At 58.9% G+C, this 16,881-nt stretch overlaps 2 protein-coding genes and 1 long non-coding RNA gene across 3 annotated transcripts; 2 read left to right on the top strand and 1 right to left on the bottom strand.

Annotated features, from left to right (window-relative positions):
- Positions 1 to 3,189: 3,189 nt before the first annotated feature.
- Positions 3,190 to 6,170, bottom strand: LOC141929919 (uncharacterized). The gene is made up of 3 exons (XR_012625151.1): positions 6,040 to 6,170; positions 4,666 to 4,845; positions 3,190 to 3,443 (listed from the first exon to the last, which is right to left on the bottom strand). It is a non-coding gene; the product is annotated as an uncharacterized LOC141929919 (long non-coding RNA).
- A 2,319-nt stretch (positions 6,171 to 8,489) lies between these two features.
- LOC141929659 (metallothionein-1) lies at positions 8,490 to 9,850 on the top strand. Its single transcript, XM_074839422.1, has 3 exons — positions 8,490 to 8,592; positions 8,949 to 9,014; positions 9,590 to 9,850. The coding sequence occupies exons 1-3, from the start codon at positions 8,562 to 8,564 to the stop codon at positions 9,682 to 9,684; spliced, it is 192 nt and encodes a 63-aa protein (XP_074695523.1). The 5' UTR covers positions 8,490 to 8,561; the 3' UTR covers positions 9,685 to 9,850.
- Positions 9,851 to 13,217: 3,367 nt separating this feature from the next.
- On the top strand, positions 13,218 to 14,227 carry LOC141929655 (metallothionein-2). Its single transcript, XM_074839418.1, has 3 exons — positions 13,218 to 13,373; positions 13,486 to 13,551; positions 13,996 to 14,227. Exons 1-3 carry the CDS (start codon positions 13,343 to 13,345, stop codon positions 14,088 to 14,090), a joined length of 192 nt encoding a protein of 63 aa, XP_074695519.1. The 5' UTR covers positions 13,218 to 13,342; the 3' UTR covers positions 14,091 to 14,227.
- Positions 14,228 to 16,881: the final 2,654 nt, after the last annotated feature.

Genomic DNA, 16,881 nt, shown 5'->3' on the forward strand with positions numbered 1-16,881 from the left:
ACCGCCCCCCCGCGCGCGCCACCGCTGCGTCAGCCGGGAGGGGCGGGGCCACGGCGGGGAATGGGCGTGGTCACGGTGGGACGGGCGGAGCCACGGCCGGGAGGGGCGCGGCGTGCTGCGGCACCCGGGGCGGCCGCAGGGGGCGCTGTGGGGCGGGGCGGGGCGGGGGGGGGCAGGTGGGGTTGAGGCAAAGAGGGGTGCGGGGGGGCTGGGGGGCAGCTGGGGGAGCTGGGGTGTGGGACTGGGGAGGCTGGGGGGAGATGGGGGCAGAGGTCAGGGGAGATGGGGGGGCGACTGCAGGTACCGGGGTGCAGCTGGGAGAGCTGGGGGGCAGCTGGTGTGTGGGATTGGGGTGCAAATGCAGAGGTCAGGAGAGCTGGGGGGGCAGTTTGGGATGCAGGGGGCAGTTAGGAGAGCTGGGGGGCAACTGGAAGGTGTATGACTAGGGGGGACATTTGCAGAGATTGGGGGAGCTGGGGGAGAGACTGGAGGAATTGGAGGGCAGCTGGGGGGCAGTGGGGGGGTGCAGGGGGGCAGGGGGGGAAGCTGGGGGCAGGAGGACAGAGGCGATTGGCCACCAAGCAGCTGCAGCGTCCCCCAACACCCGCACCACCATCCCAGCCCCGGCTCCCTTGCGGGGTCAGCCCCAGTTTGGGCCAGGCAGTCCCTCGCTGTCCCCAGCCTCCTCGCCTCACACCTTGCTGCCCCTCCAGCCGCCACGCTCCCCGTTACTCACACCTCACTAGCAGCCCGGCGCTCAGTTGTAAACCAAGAATATCAGGAATCGAGAAGCAGCAAGCCAATAAAACCAAACCCGGTGTTAAAACGCTCCGTGCTGCCTGGGAAAAAGCAGCCTCAAAGCATCGGTGCTGCTGTTTTATGGGCTTATGCATCAGTTTGTACAGAACCCAGCTGTCAGGGTGCCAGGAGGAGGTTGGAAAGACGGGGGTCAGAGTGCAAACCCCACCGAGCTGCAGCGTAACTGCTGATGCTGGTCCCCATCCCACCGTGGATTTTGGTACCCAGACCCTTACGGGTCTCCAGGGTCCCCTCTCCTCACAGTGACTGCTCCCTGCCTGTCCGCAGGCTGGATAGGGAAACCCTGGCTCAAGGTCATGACTTTAGAAATTCTTAAATTATTTTGGGTTTAAGAAGTAATTTTGACATGATAACCTTCACAGGTGCCATGAATACACCGCACTCTCCAACCAGTGCCCAAATCCAGCACCTGCCATCCACTGGCACATTATCACCCCCCCATCCCGGCAAGAGGCAGGTTTGGAAAAAGATGCGCTGGGACAACAGTTCTTCCCCACAGTGGCCACTGGATTGAGGCAAAGGTTCATTTATTTCTAGGAAAGCTGGCAGGCACTTCCTAGTGCACTTTTATTTGTGCATCGGCCAAGCCCTGGCCGGCAGCGGCATCCATGCCCTGCATGCGAAGGAGGGCTCTCAAAGGCAGTGCTCGAGTGGAGATCACGCGACTCCGAATGTGACAACTGCCTTTTTCTCTTTTTTAAATTGTTTTTACCAAGTTTTCCTGGCAGCTCTATCAATGTGCTGTTATACTTGCGAATAACAAGGCAGCAACCACGTGCGGCATATTAAAGAGGGGTTGTTTTTTTCCCCTTTGTGGATCCATTTTGGGTGAGCGTGGGTCTCAGCGCCAACTTTGCAGTGGGTCTCCCCTCCTGGGTGCTGGTTTGGGTACCAGAGCACAAAGGCAAAGCACCAGCGTGAACCCAGGCAGGCAACGGCCTGTTGCTCAAGCACAGTAAATGCTGCTGCCTCCCAGGGAAAATCCCCATCTCCCCTTCCAGCAGCGCCAAGTATTGCTCTGCCAGGCTCTGCAAACCCAAAATGGGGAAAAAAACTGAGCTCAGAGACCTTTTTAGGCTGGTAAAATCACAAATAGATGAAAATTCCAACTTCTCACTAAATATGTATGATCTGGGCTGTAAATATTATTTTGCATCTCTAATTATGGTATTGGGTTTGGTGTGTCTGCAACAGGGTTAAATTATGCTGCCTGTTACAGCTGCCTCTCTGAATTTGCTGGCTCTGAAACTCTTATAATTGAAATCGTGACTTTTAGTACTCGTTTCCCTTCGTTTCTATATTATACATACAGCATCCAGTCCTGAGTTTGGTGACCACCCTGCTCACGTTGCAGCCATCCAGCAGTGCTCGAAACAGCGATCCTTCCCTTTCCACACTTTTATAGGGGGGAAAATCCCGTATAATCCTCACTGAGTCCCCGGGTATTGCTGCTGCGCAGCCACAGCCGGGGTTGGTGTGGCTATACTTGCGGGGTGACTTGATTGTGTCACCTGAGCAGGGGTCACAATACCCAGCAAGAGATCATCACTGTCCTCCTTCCTGCATGACCCTGCAGTTGCTCTGCACAGCCTTGCCAAGGCGATGCCCTATGACCAGTGTTTGCTCTTTTCTAGCTCCTAGGGGAATATAAATATATATATATATAAATCATAATATAACATAACATATTGGAGTTGGACTCGATGATCCTTATGGGTTCCTTCCAATTCGAGACAGTCTATGAGTCTATGAATATAATATATTATAATATAATATAATATAATCAAAACGTTCTTGGCACCGATTGCTGACTTTCTAGGCAGGTTACACAGAGAAGCTGGCCATGACAGCACAAGTACAAGGATTGTCACCCACCCAGGAGCTGTTTCTTGGCAAAGACCTCAAATCTAGCCGAAAATTCACAATGCCCTTATCTGCCTGGCAAGGGATCCTCCTGCTTGGTCTCCCGTGGCGAGATGCTAAACCCTGAGGAGCACTCAGATATAAAGTTTGGAAAAATGTTGGCAAAAATAACCGTCCCCAGTCCTCGAGGAGGGGATAATATGGCTGGAGGGAGTGCGGAGGGATGAGCAATTGCATCTACACACTTAAATACTTCTGAAGATGAAGACTAAGGCTGTCTGAACAGCAGCAAACTAGCTCTGCTATCTGCAGGGGCTTTTCTCTTTCCCTATCCCAGATTTTCTGACTGAGCCAGAGCAGCGTTTCTCCCCCCTATCCCATACACATCCCTGGGATGGGATGGGAGATGTGTTCGGATGGGGATGGGAAGAGCCGTTGCATGAATCATTCCCAGGCTCAACAACCACGATCTCTGGATCTCAGGAGCAGGGCTATGAAGACATCAAGGAAAATATCATATCCTTTTATTTCACGCCTTTATACCAAGGGGGTTGGTGTTTTCTTTGCAAGCTCAGGCAAGTGTCTACTTGACATCCCAGGGGATTATTCATCCCCTCTACTCTTGGCTTCTAATTAGCAACTAAAGGGGAATAAAATAATTAAATATGCCCAAGGTAACGATACTTGGAAACTTCAGGTCACGTTTCAGCCGGGGGAGGTGGCGAGTAGTTGGAGCAGGTGAGTTTGAAGTCTGTGGGAACCTGAAAGAAGCAAAAGGGAAGGGAAGATGTAGGGGAAAAAAAACACAAAGAAAAAGACAATCCAAATTGTACACTAGGAAGGCACTAGATTTGTGAGTTAAAATGATGCCTAGAGTTAAGGTGATGCTTAAAGGCTCTCCATGCAGGTGACAGCAGTGCTGGGCAAGGTGGGGGACACCTGGGGACCCCCTTTTCTGGGATGGTCTGCAGGGATGCTGGGTAGCTCCTGAGCCACTGGTACCCTGCTCTCACAGGTGGGGGACAAGGTAAATTGAAGCCCTTTTATTTCCCAGCCAAAGCTTGGTTGGTCCTCACCCCCTTCCTCCCCTTGGGGGCTGCAATTCTGCCCTCATTAGACCTCGAAGTAATTCCCATTAACATTTATGAGAATTTCATGATCAAAAGAGGAATCAGCCCTTTCATCTTCCAGACGTGCCTGAACACACATCGCCTGGCCCCAAAACCCTGTACCGCCGGGCGGGAGCTCCTGCCTTGTGCTGGGGTTCCTCGGGGTTGCACACCCCCAAAACCAGTGGGGAGGTTAAGGGGTCAGGCTCACCCTCCTGGACCCAACTGCATACCATCGGTTCAGCCCTTCTTCCTTTCCCTTCCCCCTAGGAATAGATAATTAGCAAATCACCACACTCTCTGCGCTATTTTTCAAGGGGAAGGTAATATTGATAGCTCATTTCCAGATAAGAAATATGGAATAAATTTCAAGCCATTGCCCGGAGCCATAGGACGAGCCGGCAGCTGAGCCGGGCTCAGAAACCTGGGCTTGGGAGTCCCAGCCCTAGCGCAGCCGGCTGGGTTGCAAGGCGGCTCCCAAACAGCCCACATCAAAGCGTGCTGCAGGGTTGTGAAAGCGTTGCAGTATTGCAGGCGGTGCAATTCCTGCTTAATGAAAATCTGCTCATCCCCTTCCCGCTGTGAGCAGACTCTCGCCAAAGGTGTGTTTCTATCGCTACAGGTGTGATTGTGGGCCAGCAAAGCCCATCAAGGAGGGCATTTGTCCAGGTAAATGGAGACACACCATGTCTTTGCTGATAGCTGAGCATCTGGAGAAGCACCAGCTGGGATATATTTTCCCAAAGCTGTGATCGAGGTGCAGGCAGGAGTTTGGCAGGAAAGCAGGCAGCTCCTGGGGAAGGAGCAAGGAGGGAAAACAGATAATGGGCTTAGCTCATGTCTGCCACTGAGACCAGAACAAGTTTTTGCTCACCGTTTTTTTGGGAAAAAGAAAGAAGCCTCCACAGCATGAGGTCACCCCACCGATCCGGTTTCACTCCCAAATGGTTTCCAAGGCTTTGCCTATGTACATGGGGAGCGGTTGGGAACAGCTTCCCAGGGCAGGCAAGGGGTGATTCATCCTCTTCCTCCTCTGCCAAAGGGCTGGCAAGCGCTGGCAAAACAAAACGACGTCAGCACCTATTTCCCGTGTTTTAAACACTTGTTTATCATCAGCAAATAATAACCTGTGATACCTGTCGAATAAAAGCCAAGCCTGCTTTCTAAGTAGTGATTGCTCCCATGGCTTCCTGCTGGCTTTCAGTGTTTCAAGTGTGCTGTGTGTTTTCTGGATGCTAGGGGAGATGCACAAGCCCCCTTATTTTCTCTGTTTTGGTTTCAAAGGCTGCTCCCAGGTGGGTTATGGCTCCTTACATCCCCAGCAGCTCAGCCCTGGTCGGCCGTGTCTCTCCTGTCCAGGGTCCAACACAAACAGGCAGCTGGAGCAAGCAGAGCTGCGCTGCCTCCACTGCCGCCACAGCATTGGGGGCACCCAGGGGTGTCCTGCACAGCTGGGGTGCCATGGGGCACAGTACCCTGCCTGGCAAGCAGCAGGCAACAGTGAGGGGCAGTGTACCCCCAGGGACTGTCCCCTAGGGTCTCTGTGCTGTGCCCACACTGGTTTCGCAGCTTCCTGGCATCCCTTCCCACGGTCTGTACCGATCTGAGCCATGATGTCTTGCCAGCGGAGCCCCACAGCTGTGTGGGATGTTGTATCTGGGTGAAGGACAGGTCACAGAACCTGGCACTGCTCATGAGGGGACGATAAGCCTGGAGCGAGTGCTCTGGGGAGACACGTGCCCTCGGAGAGGGGAGAGGGAGACCTGTAGTTGTCCGCAGGGTCCCCTGAAGGCGATGTGCTGGGGTGGCTGCAGAAAATCACGGGCAACCAGAGGCAGAAGCAGGTTCATCACATGCTGTGGCGTGACCGTGGGTGACTGGAGCAGCACATCCTTCAGCGGGGAGTCAGGGCCTACCTGTGCCAAGTCACCTCCTCGGGAGCCAGCTCCTGCCCCTTCCTCCTCCTGGCACCAGCCCTGAGTCACTGCCAGGTGCCAGCACCAGCACCGACACCATCCTGTGGCTTTTGGCAATTGGCTCTAGTCACCCGGGGTGTCACAGGAGCCTGTCGAGGGACGGGTGCCTCCACCACACCTTCCTGAAGGTTGTCAGCCTCCTTCACTTCTTTCCAGGAAGTCCCATCCCTGCTATGCCCCGCAGAGCCATCACCCGGCTCAGCCATCACCATCCCACCGGTGAGCGTCATCTCCGGCTCTGCCTGGAGCGCCGGAGCACCCCGCTGACTCACCCACATTAATTTGCCCGGCAGTCTCAGCGCGATTGCCACGGATGTGTCTGGGGACAGAGCCAGGAGTCCCACGCAGGGGACACAGCCGCCAAGGGATACAGCTCTGGCATGGCAAGGGCTGGCGAATAATTGCCACGCAGGGATCCTGCCCATTTTGCTCGACTCTGGGGAGCAGCATCAGGCTTATTTAAATAATGGGGAAACCCCAGGCTCTCCCAGCAAATGGAGGGCAGGGGCCAAAAGGCAAACTGGGGCTCACAGGGCTTTGTAACAGGGGGTATTTAAGCAGCAGAAAGGTCTCCCCAGGGTCCTGGTTCTGCAGCTCATCACCTCAATTACATGCTGCTCCTGGAGGTGGCCTGGCTCATGCATGTCCAACTGACAACCCACTGTTCCAGCCCTATCCCAAATTAATTACAGAACGGACCAGGAGCAATACAAGACCTCCCAGAGCCCTGATCCCCAGTCCTGCATCACCTGGAGGATGCTTTTATCCTTTGTGCAAAGAAAGGAAGGAAAGAAGGGAAAAATGGCTGGAGTCTGAGCTGAGAATAGGGGCTGGAGGGCTTTTCCTCCACCATGTCCTTTCATGGCAGAGATTACACAGTGCAGCCGACATTGTTCTGCTCCCCCAGCATGGGCTTTGCCTTCCTTCCCCCAGGCTGGAGGAGAGGGACCACTTTGGAGGGGGTCAGGGGCTCCCCCACCAGCTGGGGACAGGGGCAATCTGCCAACACCATGGCTTCACCTGGGTGTCCAAGGGTGCCAGGCAGTGTGGGAGGACACAGCGGATGCTGTGGTGGCATTGCTGTTCCCCATGCATCCATCACAACATGGCTGGAAGCACGTCCCTGGGTGTATTCCTGCACTGCAGGAGTGCTCGGTTGGTTATTTCAGGAGCAGAGCATGTGCGGGACCCAGAGGAGATGTGTCCCCTCTGCCGTGACACCCACAGCGCAGGGGGCTGTAGCCAGGGCTGGTGGGTGGCCGCCTGCATGTGTGTTCTCCGGCACGTTTGTGTTTCCCTGCACCCGCGGGAGCGACTGACGCCCTTGGCACGCGCCTGATCCCTGGCACCGTCCTCGCCATCACGCCCCGGTGCATCAGCAGCAGCGTGACACTCACACAACAGCAGGGCTGGCACGCTGGGGCACCGACGAGCCACTGCTGGGGTGGCGGGGGCGAGGAAGGGGCCCATCAGCTCTGCTTTCCTCAGGCTTTTATGTACCGATTTCCCACCCTGGCCTGGCTGGGCTGGAGGAGACGCCGAGTCGGGGCGCTGGCACCGTTCCCCACCAGGTCACCCAACAAGCTCCAAACATGCCCAGACAGCTGGGTGGTAAAAATACTCCCTGGCCCGCTGTTTCGGCTGGATTAGCATCACCTCCAACGAACCACCTTAGCCAGGAACTTCAGGCAAAAGCCCAGCCAGGATAAAAAAAACCCCAAAGCAGTTTTCAGAGCACAGGCCAGCCAGGATGGGGTACCACCAACACCAGGGAGCACACGAAAACCTCAGGGGTGAGGAGGAAGGATGCTCCATGGCTGGTAATGCCTCCTGGCCATGGGCCAGTCCCTCCCCGCACCCAATATTTCAGAAAACATCTTTTTTTTTATGTCTTCCACCCCAAACCCTCACGGCTCTTTCGAGTGGGTGGGTAAAACCCGCTGGAGGAGTTGACCGGGGTGATGGCATCTTGCCCGCCACCCTCCTCCCCTGCACACCCGGCTAATGGCACACGGAAATTAATTTAGATGAGTGGGACGGAGTACCGCAGCTGGGAAGGAGACGAGGCCCCCGAGGTGCCATGCGTGGCGCCGAGGGGACGTGGGTGCCGCCGTCCTGGGGCGCTGGGAGGGCATGGCAGGCTCCGGCCAGGCCAGTCCAGCTTGTTGCTGGTCCTGCTCGCGGGGAGGGTGTCAGAGCCACGAGACAGGGTCTGGGGCAGGGACCGCAACCGTGTCACCCCACTGTGCCAGCTCCCCATCACCCCACTGTGCTGGCTCTGGGAGGAGGGAGCTGAGAGTTCCCAGCAGTGGTGGCAGCCCCAGGATCAATGCACCCCCCCGAGACATCTGGGGTTTTGACAGATTGATTTTGGCAAAGGGCTGGGCTGTGGGGCCCTCCCTGGGTGCACCCTCTCAGCCCCCAGCCCCTGGGAGCAGAGCAGCACTCCCAATGCAGGTGCCATCTGTGTGATGAGAGCTGCTCGTTCTCTGCACACCCGCCCCCCACCATCTCAGCAGAGACCGGTGGTCACCCAGACAGCCCTCCCTGCTGTCACCAGCACCCCGGGGAGGGGGGGACATGGGAGCCCCAAGTCCTGCCTGGCTGCCCGGGGAGTGAATCAGCAGCGCCCGGGGCAGGTGCCGGGCTGAGCCGTGCGCAGGCTGCGAGGGGCGGAGGTTTTGCACTCGCTCTCGCCTGGCCAAGGATAAATAGGAGGCAGCTGCGAGTCCTGCCAAAGCCGCTCTTCCCATCGCCCAACGCACCCGAGAGCCGGCACCCAGCCCAGGCAGACATGGACTCCCAGGACTGCCCTTGTGCCACGGGTAAGCCAGCGCTTCCCTCCGCCTCAGCTCCGGGGGGCTGCGGGAGCCAGAGCACCCCGGCGGGACCACCGACGCTCCTGCTCGCCGGCCTCCTCCTCCGCCATCCCCGATGCTGTCGCTGAAATCCTCTCCCAGCGCTGCGGTGTCACACCTGGAGCATCTCACCGGGAGGAGGCTGGGAACGCCGTGACCTCCCCACCGAGCGAGGCCGAAGCATCAGCCGTGGCCGATGCTGCGGGAGAGCGGGAGCTCGGAGGGGCGGCAATGGAGGCCTCGCCCCGGAGCACCCCCGGGGGTGTGGGGACCCCCTCTCACCACCTCCTCTCAACCTTTTTCTCCTTTTCTCTGTGTTTTAGGTGGCACCTGCACCTGCGGGGACAACTGCAAATGCAAAAACTGCAAATGCACATCGTGCAAAAAAGGTAAAGGGGGTCCCATGGGGTGGGACAGAAACATTCGTGGGGGTTTTCAGTGCACATCCCTGGACATGCTGAATCAAATCAAGCTCAGCGTTGTCAGAGTTGAGTTCATTCCTCCTGTATTTTTTTTGCTCCCAAAGGAGCACAGGGTGAATTCCACCCCTCCCCTGCTGCCAGGCAATACAAGCCCCCTGGTATAACCCAAAACTCAGTGTACCCCCCCGCTGGCGCCTCAGACTCGGTGCAAGGGGATGCCCCGAGAGGAAACTGGCACTGGGATTTCTTCCTGCTGCTTCCCGATGCCATCAGCCCTGGGCTGACCCGTGTGTAAGAGGGTTTGCACAGAGAGGGGCTGGGGGGGGCCCGGTGAGCCCCTGGGGGTCCCACACCCTCCTGCTGCCTCCCCAGTGCCACCTCTGGATGCAAAAACACCCGGGGAGACACCACCAGGGATGGGGATGTTGCTAAAAGGCATCGATGGGAAGTCTCCAAACCAGCCATCCCCGATGCGACGCCCCCGAACCCCACCTTGAGATGCCCTTGGGAATGTCCTCAACTTATTTTTCTCCCCTGCACAGGCTGCTGCTCCTGCTGCCCGGCGGGATGTGCCAAGTGCGCACAGGGCTGCGTCTGCAAGGGGCCCCCCTCCGCCAAGTGCAGCTGCTGCAAATAGGGACCCCGGGCAGCACATCTGGGGGTGCTGCACATCTGGGGGACCAAAGAAGAATAACCTTATTGTGTATGTTGGGTTTTTTATATGTGTGTTCAGATATCTTTAGTGTTTGTCACTTGTGTAATAAGCTACCTAAATAAAGTGATGTGTATATAAAGGTCTATAAGGCACCTGGCACTTCTGTTGGACGGGGCGGTTGCCTTGGGGAGTGGGAGGGCAACGTGTTTGGGAGGTCATGGCAAAGAGCCTGCGTCTTATTTTTGCTCCTGTCTTCCAATCTTGGCTCTGCCCTCTCTACCAGCAGCTCTGACTCATTTTAACACTTTCCCTGCACAACAAGGTAATTTATAAGGGTTTTTTTTTTCCTCCGCCCTGTTGTTACCCAAGGGCAAATCCCATGCTCTCTCCTCCACCAGAAATCCTCGGGGCTAATCAGCAGCTCGTTATTACAAGCCTTCACTGACAGCATAATAATCACTGCAGCCCTGCCCATTTCCAGGGGTAACATTTCCACTGCAGCTGGGGTGACGGTGAACTGGTTTAGTTTTCCTCCTGGCAGTTTAATTGAACTGACTGGAAGAACCACCCTGCTCGTTCCCCCACCACCTCAGCCAGCCTGGCAAGGTGCTTTTGGGGGGAGCCCCAAGTGACCTGGATGCCCACAATGGATTGTGATGCCCATGCCAAGGTGCAATGCCCACAGTGGGGTGCGATGGCCACGATGGGGAGCAATGTCTGCAATAGAGTGTGACGCTCATGATGGGGTGCGATGTTCATGCCAGGGTGCAATGTCCACAATGGGATGGGATGCCTGTGATGTGTTGTGATGCCCATGCTCGGGTGCAATGCCTGCAATGGGATGGGATGCCCATGCCAGGATAAAATGCCCACAATGGGCTAGGATGCCTGCAATAGGTTGTAATGCCTGTGCCAGGGTGCGATGCCTGCGATGGGCTGGGATGTCCGTGATGGGGTGTGATGCTCACCCTGCTCAAGTACAGCCATGTCGCTGCCAGGATGCTGCACCCCAGGTGCCACGTGGCACCGTGCTGCTTTCCATGACACACAAGGGGTCCTGCCTGTCCCCACGCTCCCCAAAACAGCCTTCATGGCCTCTTTTTTAGCTGCAAAACCTTTCCTGACCCATCCAGCCACCGTTGCTAGGACTCAGCCAGGGTTTTGGCACAGCCAAGGGCAGCCCTGCCCACTGGCTGCTCATGATGCCAATCCCCAGGGAATACCCCTTTGCTCCAGGAGGACTCTTCCCCCAGGGCATCCCCTGAGATGTCACCATGACCCCACACTTCATGGGCGTGAAGCACACCCCTACGCCAGCTGAATGTAGGGCAGGGCAGGCGTGCTGCAGGCAGGGTGCAGCACCAGCTCTGAAGCTTCAAACTCCACTCTGGAAATAGCAGGGTTATCTTTATTCCTCCCTACCCAGAGAGATTTATGTGCCAACCACGTAAAAACATTGCTGGTGAGCCCGCAACAAGCGTGAAGGAGAGGTTGCTAATGGGATTTATCCCCAAACATGTGGTTTAACCAGTGGGGCTGAGCGCATCCTTCCAGCCTCGCTGCCCCCGCTGGGTTTGCATCACTCCTATCCCATGGCTCTGCCCTGTGCCCGTCCCCGTGCCCCACAGCAGCGTGATGGAGAGCAGCTATCAGATGCTGTCCCCTGCCTGCATGGGGGAAGTGGGGGGCTCTGAGCCCTGAAACCTGTGCTGGGGGGCTGCAGTTCTTCTGCTTGCTTTACAGCTGCCATAAAATCAGAGTTGGACCCAGCACTCCTCTTACATGGGCACAGCCTCGGGATTAACTACTCCCTGCCAGCCCTGGGAAATCGGAGCAGCAGCAGCGATGCAGGAAACCCCCCAAGGTCCCCTCTCCCTGCTGATGTCTAGCACGTGCCCTGCAACCCAGCATTTTGGCAAGCCCGTGTTTCAGGAGAAAACAGTTCATTCTGCCCTGCTCTGCTGCGAGTGACTTCATTATTCAGTGGAAATGCCCTGATTGGGAAACAGGGTATTTTCTGGGCTCTTTTCCCATCCTGGCTCCATACACAGTCCCGTGGGGATGCTGCGCTGCCCATTCCCACTCGCAGTGACGGGGCGCCCATGGCCACGTGCCCCAGGATCCAGCACAGCCCCTCCATGGGTGACGTGTGGGATTTCCAGAAATCTAGGAATTGTCCCGCCTCCCCCGCAGCCTTGCCCTGCACACTCACCCTCCACTTTTGGTACAGCCCTGTGGTGTTGGGGTGCACATCCTCATTTTGGGGGGCTCTCCTTTCTTCAAACAGGGGTGCAGCAGAGCCCATTCCTACCAGAGGGGTGGCTGGGGGGTGGCACTGGCCTGCAACACCGTGCTGGGGGGTGTCTGGGAAGTGATTTCACAACCTGTGTTTATGTGCAGTAAGACCACACGTGCACCGTGATTTCGCTTCTCCTTTCCCGCTCAGCCACTGGCGAGCCTTCTGGTTTAGTGTCATATTTACACTCTTAATGCTGCCTGCAAAACACTGCCAGGAAAAAAAACAAACCTCTGTGGTTTTGCAAACAAGCACTAGCTGTTCCCTGGCACAAGTTTCCAGGGCCGTGGACCCCCTCCCAGTCCCAGAGCCTGCTGGCCTGAGCTCCACGGGCATGGACCCCATCTGCACTGCCAGCTCCGAGCCCAGGCTTGCCCCGTTTGCAATACCAAGAGCACGGGGTGCAGGCACGGGGACGGCCTGTCCCTGGCCCAGCCGCTGTTTTCCATGCCGGCTGCCAAGCTGGTCACGGGCATGAGTGGGGCAGTGGAATCCGGTCGGCACATAAACACCGTGGCAAGAGGGGAAAACCCACGGGTCCCGCAGGTACTGGGAAGCTGTGAGTCCCAGTGACCCCCATCCAGCCGTGCCACACTCCTGCCCGGCATCCTGGTGCTGCACCCCCATGTTCACCCCTCCTGGGGGGCAGGGCAAGCACCCCAGCCCAACGGGGGCTGCCCTGGAGCCACCCTGCTCTCTGGCACGATGCTGAGACCACCCCCAGGGACAGCCACACACAACCCAAGGCCTCCCCAAGATTGGGGGGCACAGCTGCACCCCAGCGCTGGACACATGGGGCTGGGGGAGCTGTCCCACATGTGCGGGAGTTGGTGGCTGTGCCATGCCAGCGCTGTGACCTCCCCCTTGCCGTCCTCCAGCACCTTGGTCCCCCAGGATGCAGCACCCTGCTGGGGGGGGCGGTGGTGGAAAGGGGTGCGGGTGGGACCCCCTGGCCTCCCCAAAGTGGGCTGGGAGGCGGGGGGGGGGGGAGGAGCAGGGCCGTGACCCGGGGTGAGCACGGCACGGCCCCCGGTTGTGCACGGCCCCGCGGTGAGCACGGCCCCCGGGTGAGCACGGCACCGCGGCACCGCCCCGGGGTGAGCACGGCACGGCACGGCACGGCCCCCGGTTGTGCACGGCCCCACGGGGCGCACGGCCCCGGTGAGCACGGCCCGGCCCGGCCCGCCCCCGGGTGAGCACGGCCCCGCCGTGCGCAGCGCCGAGCACCGCCCCGCGCCTCCACCCCATAAATGCCGGGCGGCCGGCGCTTCTCCGTACTGCTGCGAGCCCAGCCGAGCCAGGTCGAGCTGCGCTAAACCGAGCCGAGCCAAACCGAGCCGAGCCATGGACCCCCAGGACTGCACGTGTGCTGCCGGTAAGTGTCCTGCGCCGTGCCGGTGCCGTGCCGGTGCCGTGCCGGTGCCGTGCCGGTGCCGTGCCGGTGCCGTGCCGGCGGGTCCGGGCTGACGGTCGCTCTCCCGCCCCAGGTGACTCCTGCTCCTGCGCCGGGTCCTGCAAGTGCAAGAACTGCCGCTGCCGGAGCTGCCGCAAGAGTGAGTGGGGGGCTCAGCGAGGGGTGGCCCAGCCTTGCCCGAGGGGGGCTGCCCGTGCCCGGTTGGACCCTCCTGGGCACCTCCCTGCGCCATAGGGGAGCCCCTCCTTCCCCTGGACCCCCATGGGGACCTCCCGACCCCAGACCCATAGAGACCCCCCCTTGCCCTGTAGGACTCTCTATGGAGACCCCACCGCTTCCCCATGGGGGTGCCCCTGCCCTGTAGGACCCTCACTGGGGATCCTTCCCTCTTCACCTGGAGACCCCTCCTGCTCCCCTTTAGGGGGGTGCCCCTGCCCCGCAGAGATCACAGCCACTACCCCTCTGGGATCACGGCCCTTGCCCATGTGGGGGGAGCGGGTCCCCACTCTCCATCGGGTGCCCCTGCCCCATGGGACCCCCATCTTTTCCAACTCACCCCCTAACTCTTGTGTGTCCCCCCCAGGCTGCTGCTCCTGCTGCCCTGCGACCTGCAGCAACTGTGCCAAGGGCTGCGTGTGCAAGGAGCCGGCCAGCAGCAAGTGCAGCTGCTGCCACTGAGCCGCCCGCCTCTGCCTGTAAATAGCCAGCACGCTTCGGGGACGGGGGGGTGGGGGGCACAAAAATGCCTATTTTTTATGTTTTCTATTTTCTGTACCAGTGGTGAAACTGGATGGAAATAAAGGAGTTTGGCTGGAGGTATGAGTAATACTGTTGGACTGGGCTGCAGGCTGAGCCCTGTTGCCGCTTGTGACTCCTGGGGGCGGGGGGGGGCTGCTTGCAAACACCTTCATGGTCTTCCCTGAGTGGGCTTTACACCTCCCTGGGGGAGAAATGCAGCATCCCAAGGTGGGGAACAGACCTCATCCTGCATGTGGGATGGCTTTGGGCATCTTTCAGCTGCTGGTTCCCCCCTGTGAGGACAGGGGTGACATACCCAGGGATGTGGGGCAGGGCGGGGGGGGGGGGGTGTCCAGCCCCCCTCCCTGCCTTTCTCTGGCTTCATGGCAGGTGTGTCTGCACCACCCTGGGGCTCCCATGCCCCAGGGGCTTCCTCTGGGTGAAAGCTTGTGGGAACAAGCGTGGTGGGTGGGAGGCTGGTGTGGGCTGGCAGCTTGCCTGCCCTGAGCTGCTGATGGAAGGCACCTGGCCGAACCCCGGGGGGTACGTGGCTGTCTCATGGGCAGGGACAAACTCCCCCCAAGAACTTGTGCTTTGCAAACCCCAATCGACCGGCAGAGCAGCGCCATCCCCAAAGAGACACTTTCCCTGTAGCTTCCTCATGCTAAATAACTTCCAGCTAAGGTGCCTGGCTCTTTCTGCCCCAGGCATGACCTCCAAGTGCATTTTTCCAGCCTGTTTTTGGGGAGCACCTTGCTTGGAGCTGTGATGACCTCCAGGCCCAGGAGGGCAGACAACCATTAAGTCCTGTGTGGGTGAAATGCAGCGCTTTGCTGCCCTGATAGTGGGTGGGTACTGGGAGCGGGGGGGGGACGGGAAGGTGCGTGGGCTGTGTTTTGCTTCCGAAAGTCTCTGCCAAGCGAGAAAGTCAGTTTTTATGCACAGGAGCCCCTGCCTGCCTGTACATGTCCCCTGGGTGTGCCCCGCCACGGAGGCAGGTTCCCAGCCCTGCTGCCAGGGCTCACACCCCACTGCCATCACCCCTTCCCTGCCTCTCTGGGCAGGGGAACAGCTCAGCCTGGCGGGGATGTCCCCTCCAGCCCTTGGTGGCCAGGCACCAGGGATAGGACAAATTCAAACAGCAACATGCTGGGGCAACCCTTGGGTACCCACACAGTCCTTTCTGCCAGGCTGGGTGGCAGAAGGTGGGGTGTCTGCAAGGGAGGAGCATGGCAGCACCAGTCCCCAGCACCCAGGGACGTCCCAGGTGCTCAGGGGAGCTGCCCACCTCTTCCCCAAAGGTTTGCCGGGCTTCGGCACAGGGCTTTGCAGTGGGTGCCCAGCCTGCTCAGCACCCAGCCTCACCAGTGAGAAAAGCAACACCCAGCTCAGCACCCATTTGCCTTTTAAATGCGTTGCCTTACTGCATTAGTGTGTGCCTTTTGCCTAAGCAGCCTCCCAGCACTGCCTGTTGCAACAGGGGCTTAGCGCTGGAGACGGGATTTAAGGGCTTGCCTTGCCCTAAATGCATTTAAAAACCAATAAATCTCATGGGAAGATGCTTTGCTGGAAAACAAGACTGCCAGGGGGCTGACACGGCCCTGATGCTGGAGCCCAGTGCAGCAGGGCTGCCACCCCAGCCAGTGCAGCGGAGGGGCTGTGGGCTGAGCCCCTCCAGGGCCGGGTGCCTGCATCCTGCACCAGAAACAAAGCCGGGGTGCAGGTGGGGTTTCCCCTCTCCGGAAGCGCCCCAGGCATCAACCGCTCCCCGTCCCCAGCGGCATGCCAGCGTGGTACATGGGCATGTGCCTCCGCACCCTGCCGCTGCCAGCCTCCCCTGTCTGCTCGGGGCTCTGCCTATGCGCCCGTTTGGCAGCAGCAGCTGCCTGAGAGCCGTGGACCCCCCAGCCTCAATGCCCTTTCCAGCCTCCCCAGGTGGGATCTGGGCTGGGGAAAGCCACAAGACCAGCAGGATGGGTGCAGGCACCCATGGGAGTTGCTGGCCTGGGATGTGCCTGGTGCCCAGCTCTGCCCATAGCTGCTCTCAGAGGTGGCCAGGAGCTTTCTGGTCGTGTCAGGAATAGTTTCTACGGAGAAAAAATACTTTTTGATGAAGAGGGACCTGCCCTCGGCCTGCACACAGCTGTGTATAGTGGGAGGGTGATGGGAAAAAAGGCTTGGTGCAAGTGGCTGGTGTGCTTTATCCAGCCCTTGAAGAAGAGCACAGCTCGGCTTGTGGAGGCGGCTGCACGTCTCCCCAGGCACCCACGGAGAGGTGTCCTGGGTGCACACCCAGCCGGGCAGCCCTGCAGCAGGGCGCAGCACCCCAGGGACTGTGCTCAGCACCGCTTCCGGCTCTGCATGAGCCCTGCGAGGCTGATCTGTCCCCAGGGTGGTGCTGGCACAGGGCCTGCGCAGAGGGGACACACACCGTGTGCAGAGGGGAGACACCTGCTGTGCAGGCAGGATGTGTGCCCTGCGCACCCTGTGCACCCTGTGCAGAGGAGGGTGCCCTGTGTGCAGAGGGGTGCAGCACCCTGCGCACACGTGACAGGCGCCCTGTGCTGAGGGGACAAATGCCGTGTGCAGAGGGTAAATACACCTGTGCTGAGGGGACAGACACTCTGTGCTGAGAGGACACATACATCCTGTGCTGAGGGGACAAGCACCGTGTGCAGAGGGGAACTACCCCCGTGCAGAGGGGACACACATACACCCTGTGCTGAGGGGA

Source organism: Strix aluco, chromosome 14 (assembly GCF_031877795.1).
Source record: "Strix aluco isolate bStrAlu1 chromosome 14, bStrAlu1.hap1, whole genome shotgun sequence".
Taxonomy (NCBI): Eukaryota; Metazoa; Chordata; class Aves; order Strigiformes; family Strigidae; genus Strix; species Strix aluco.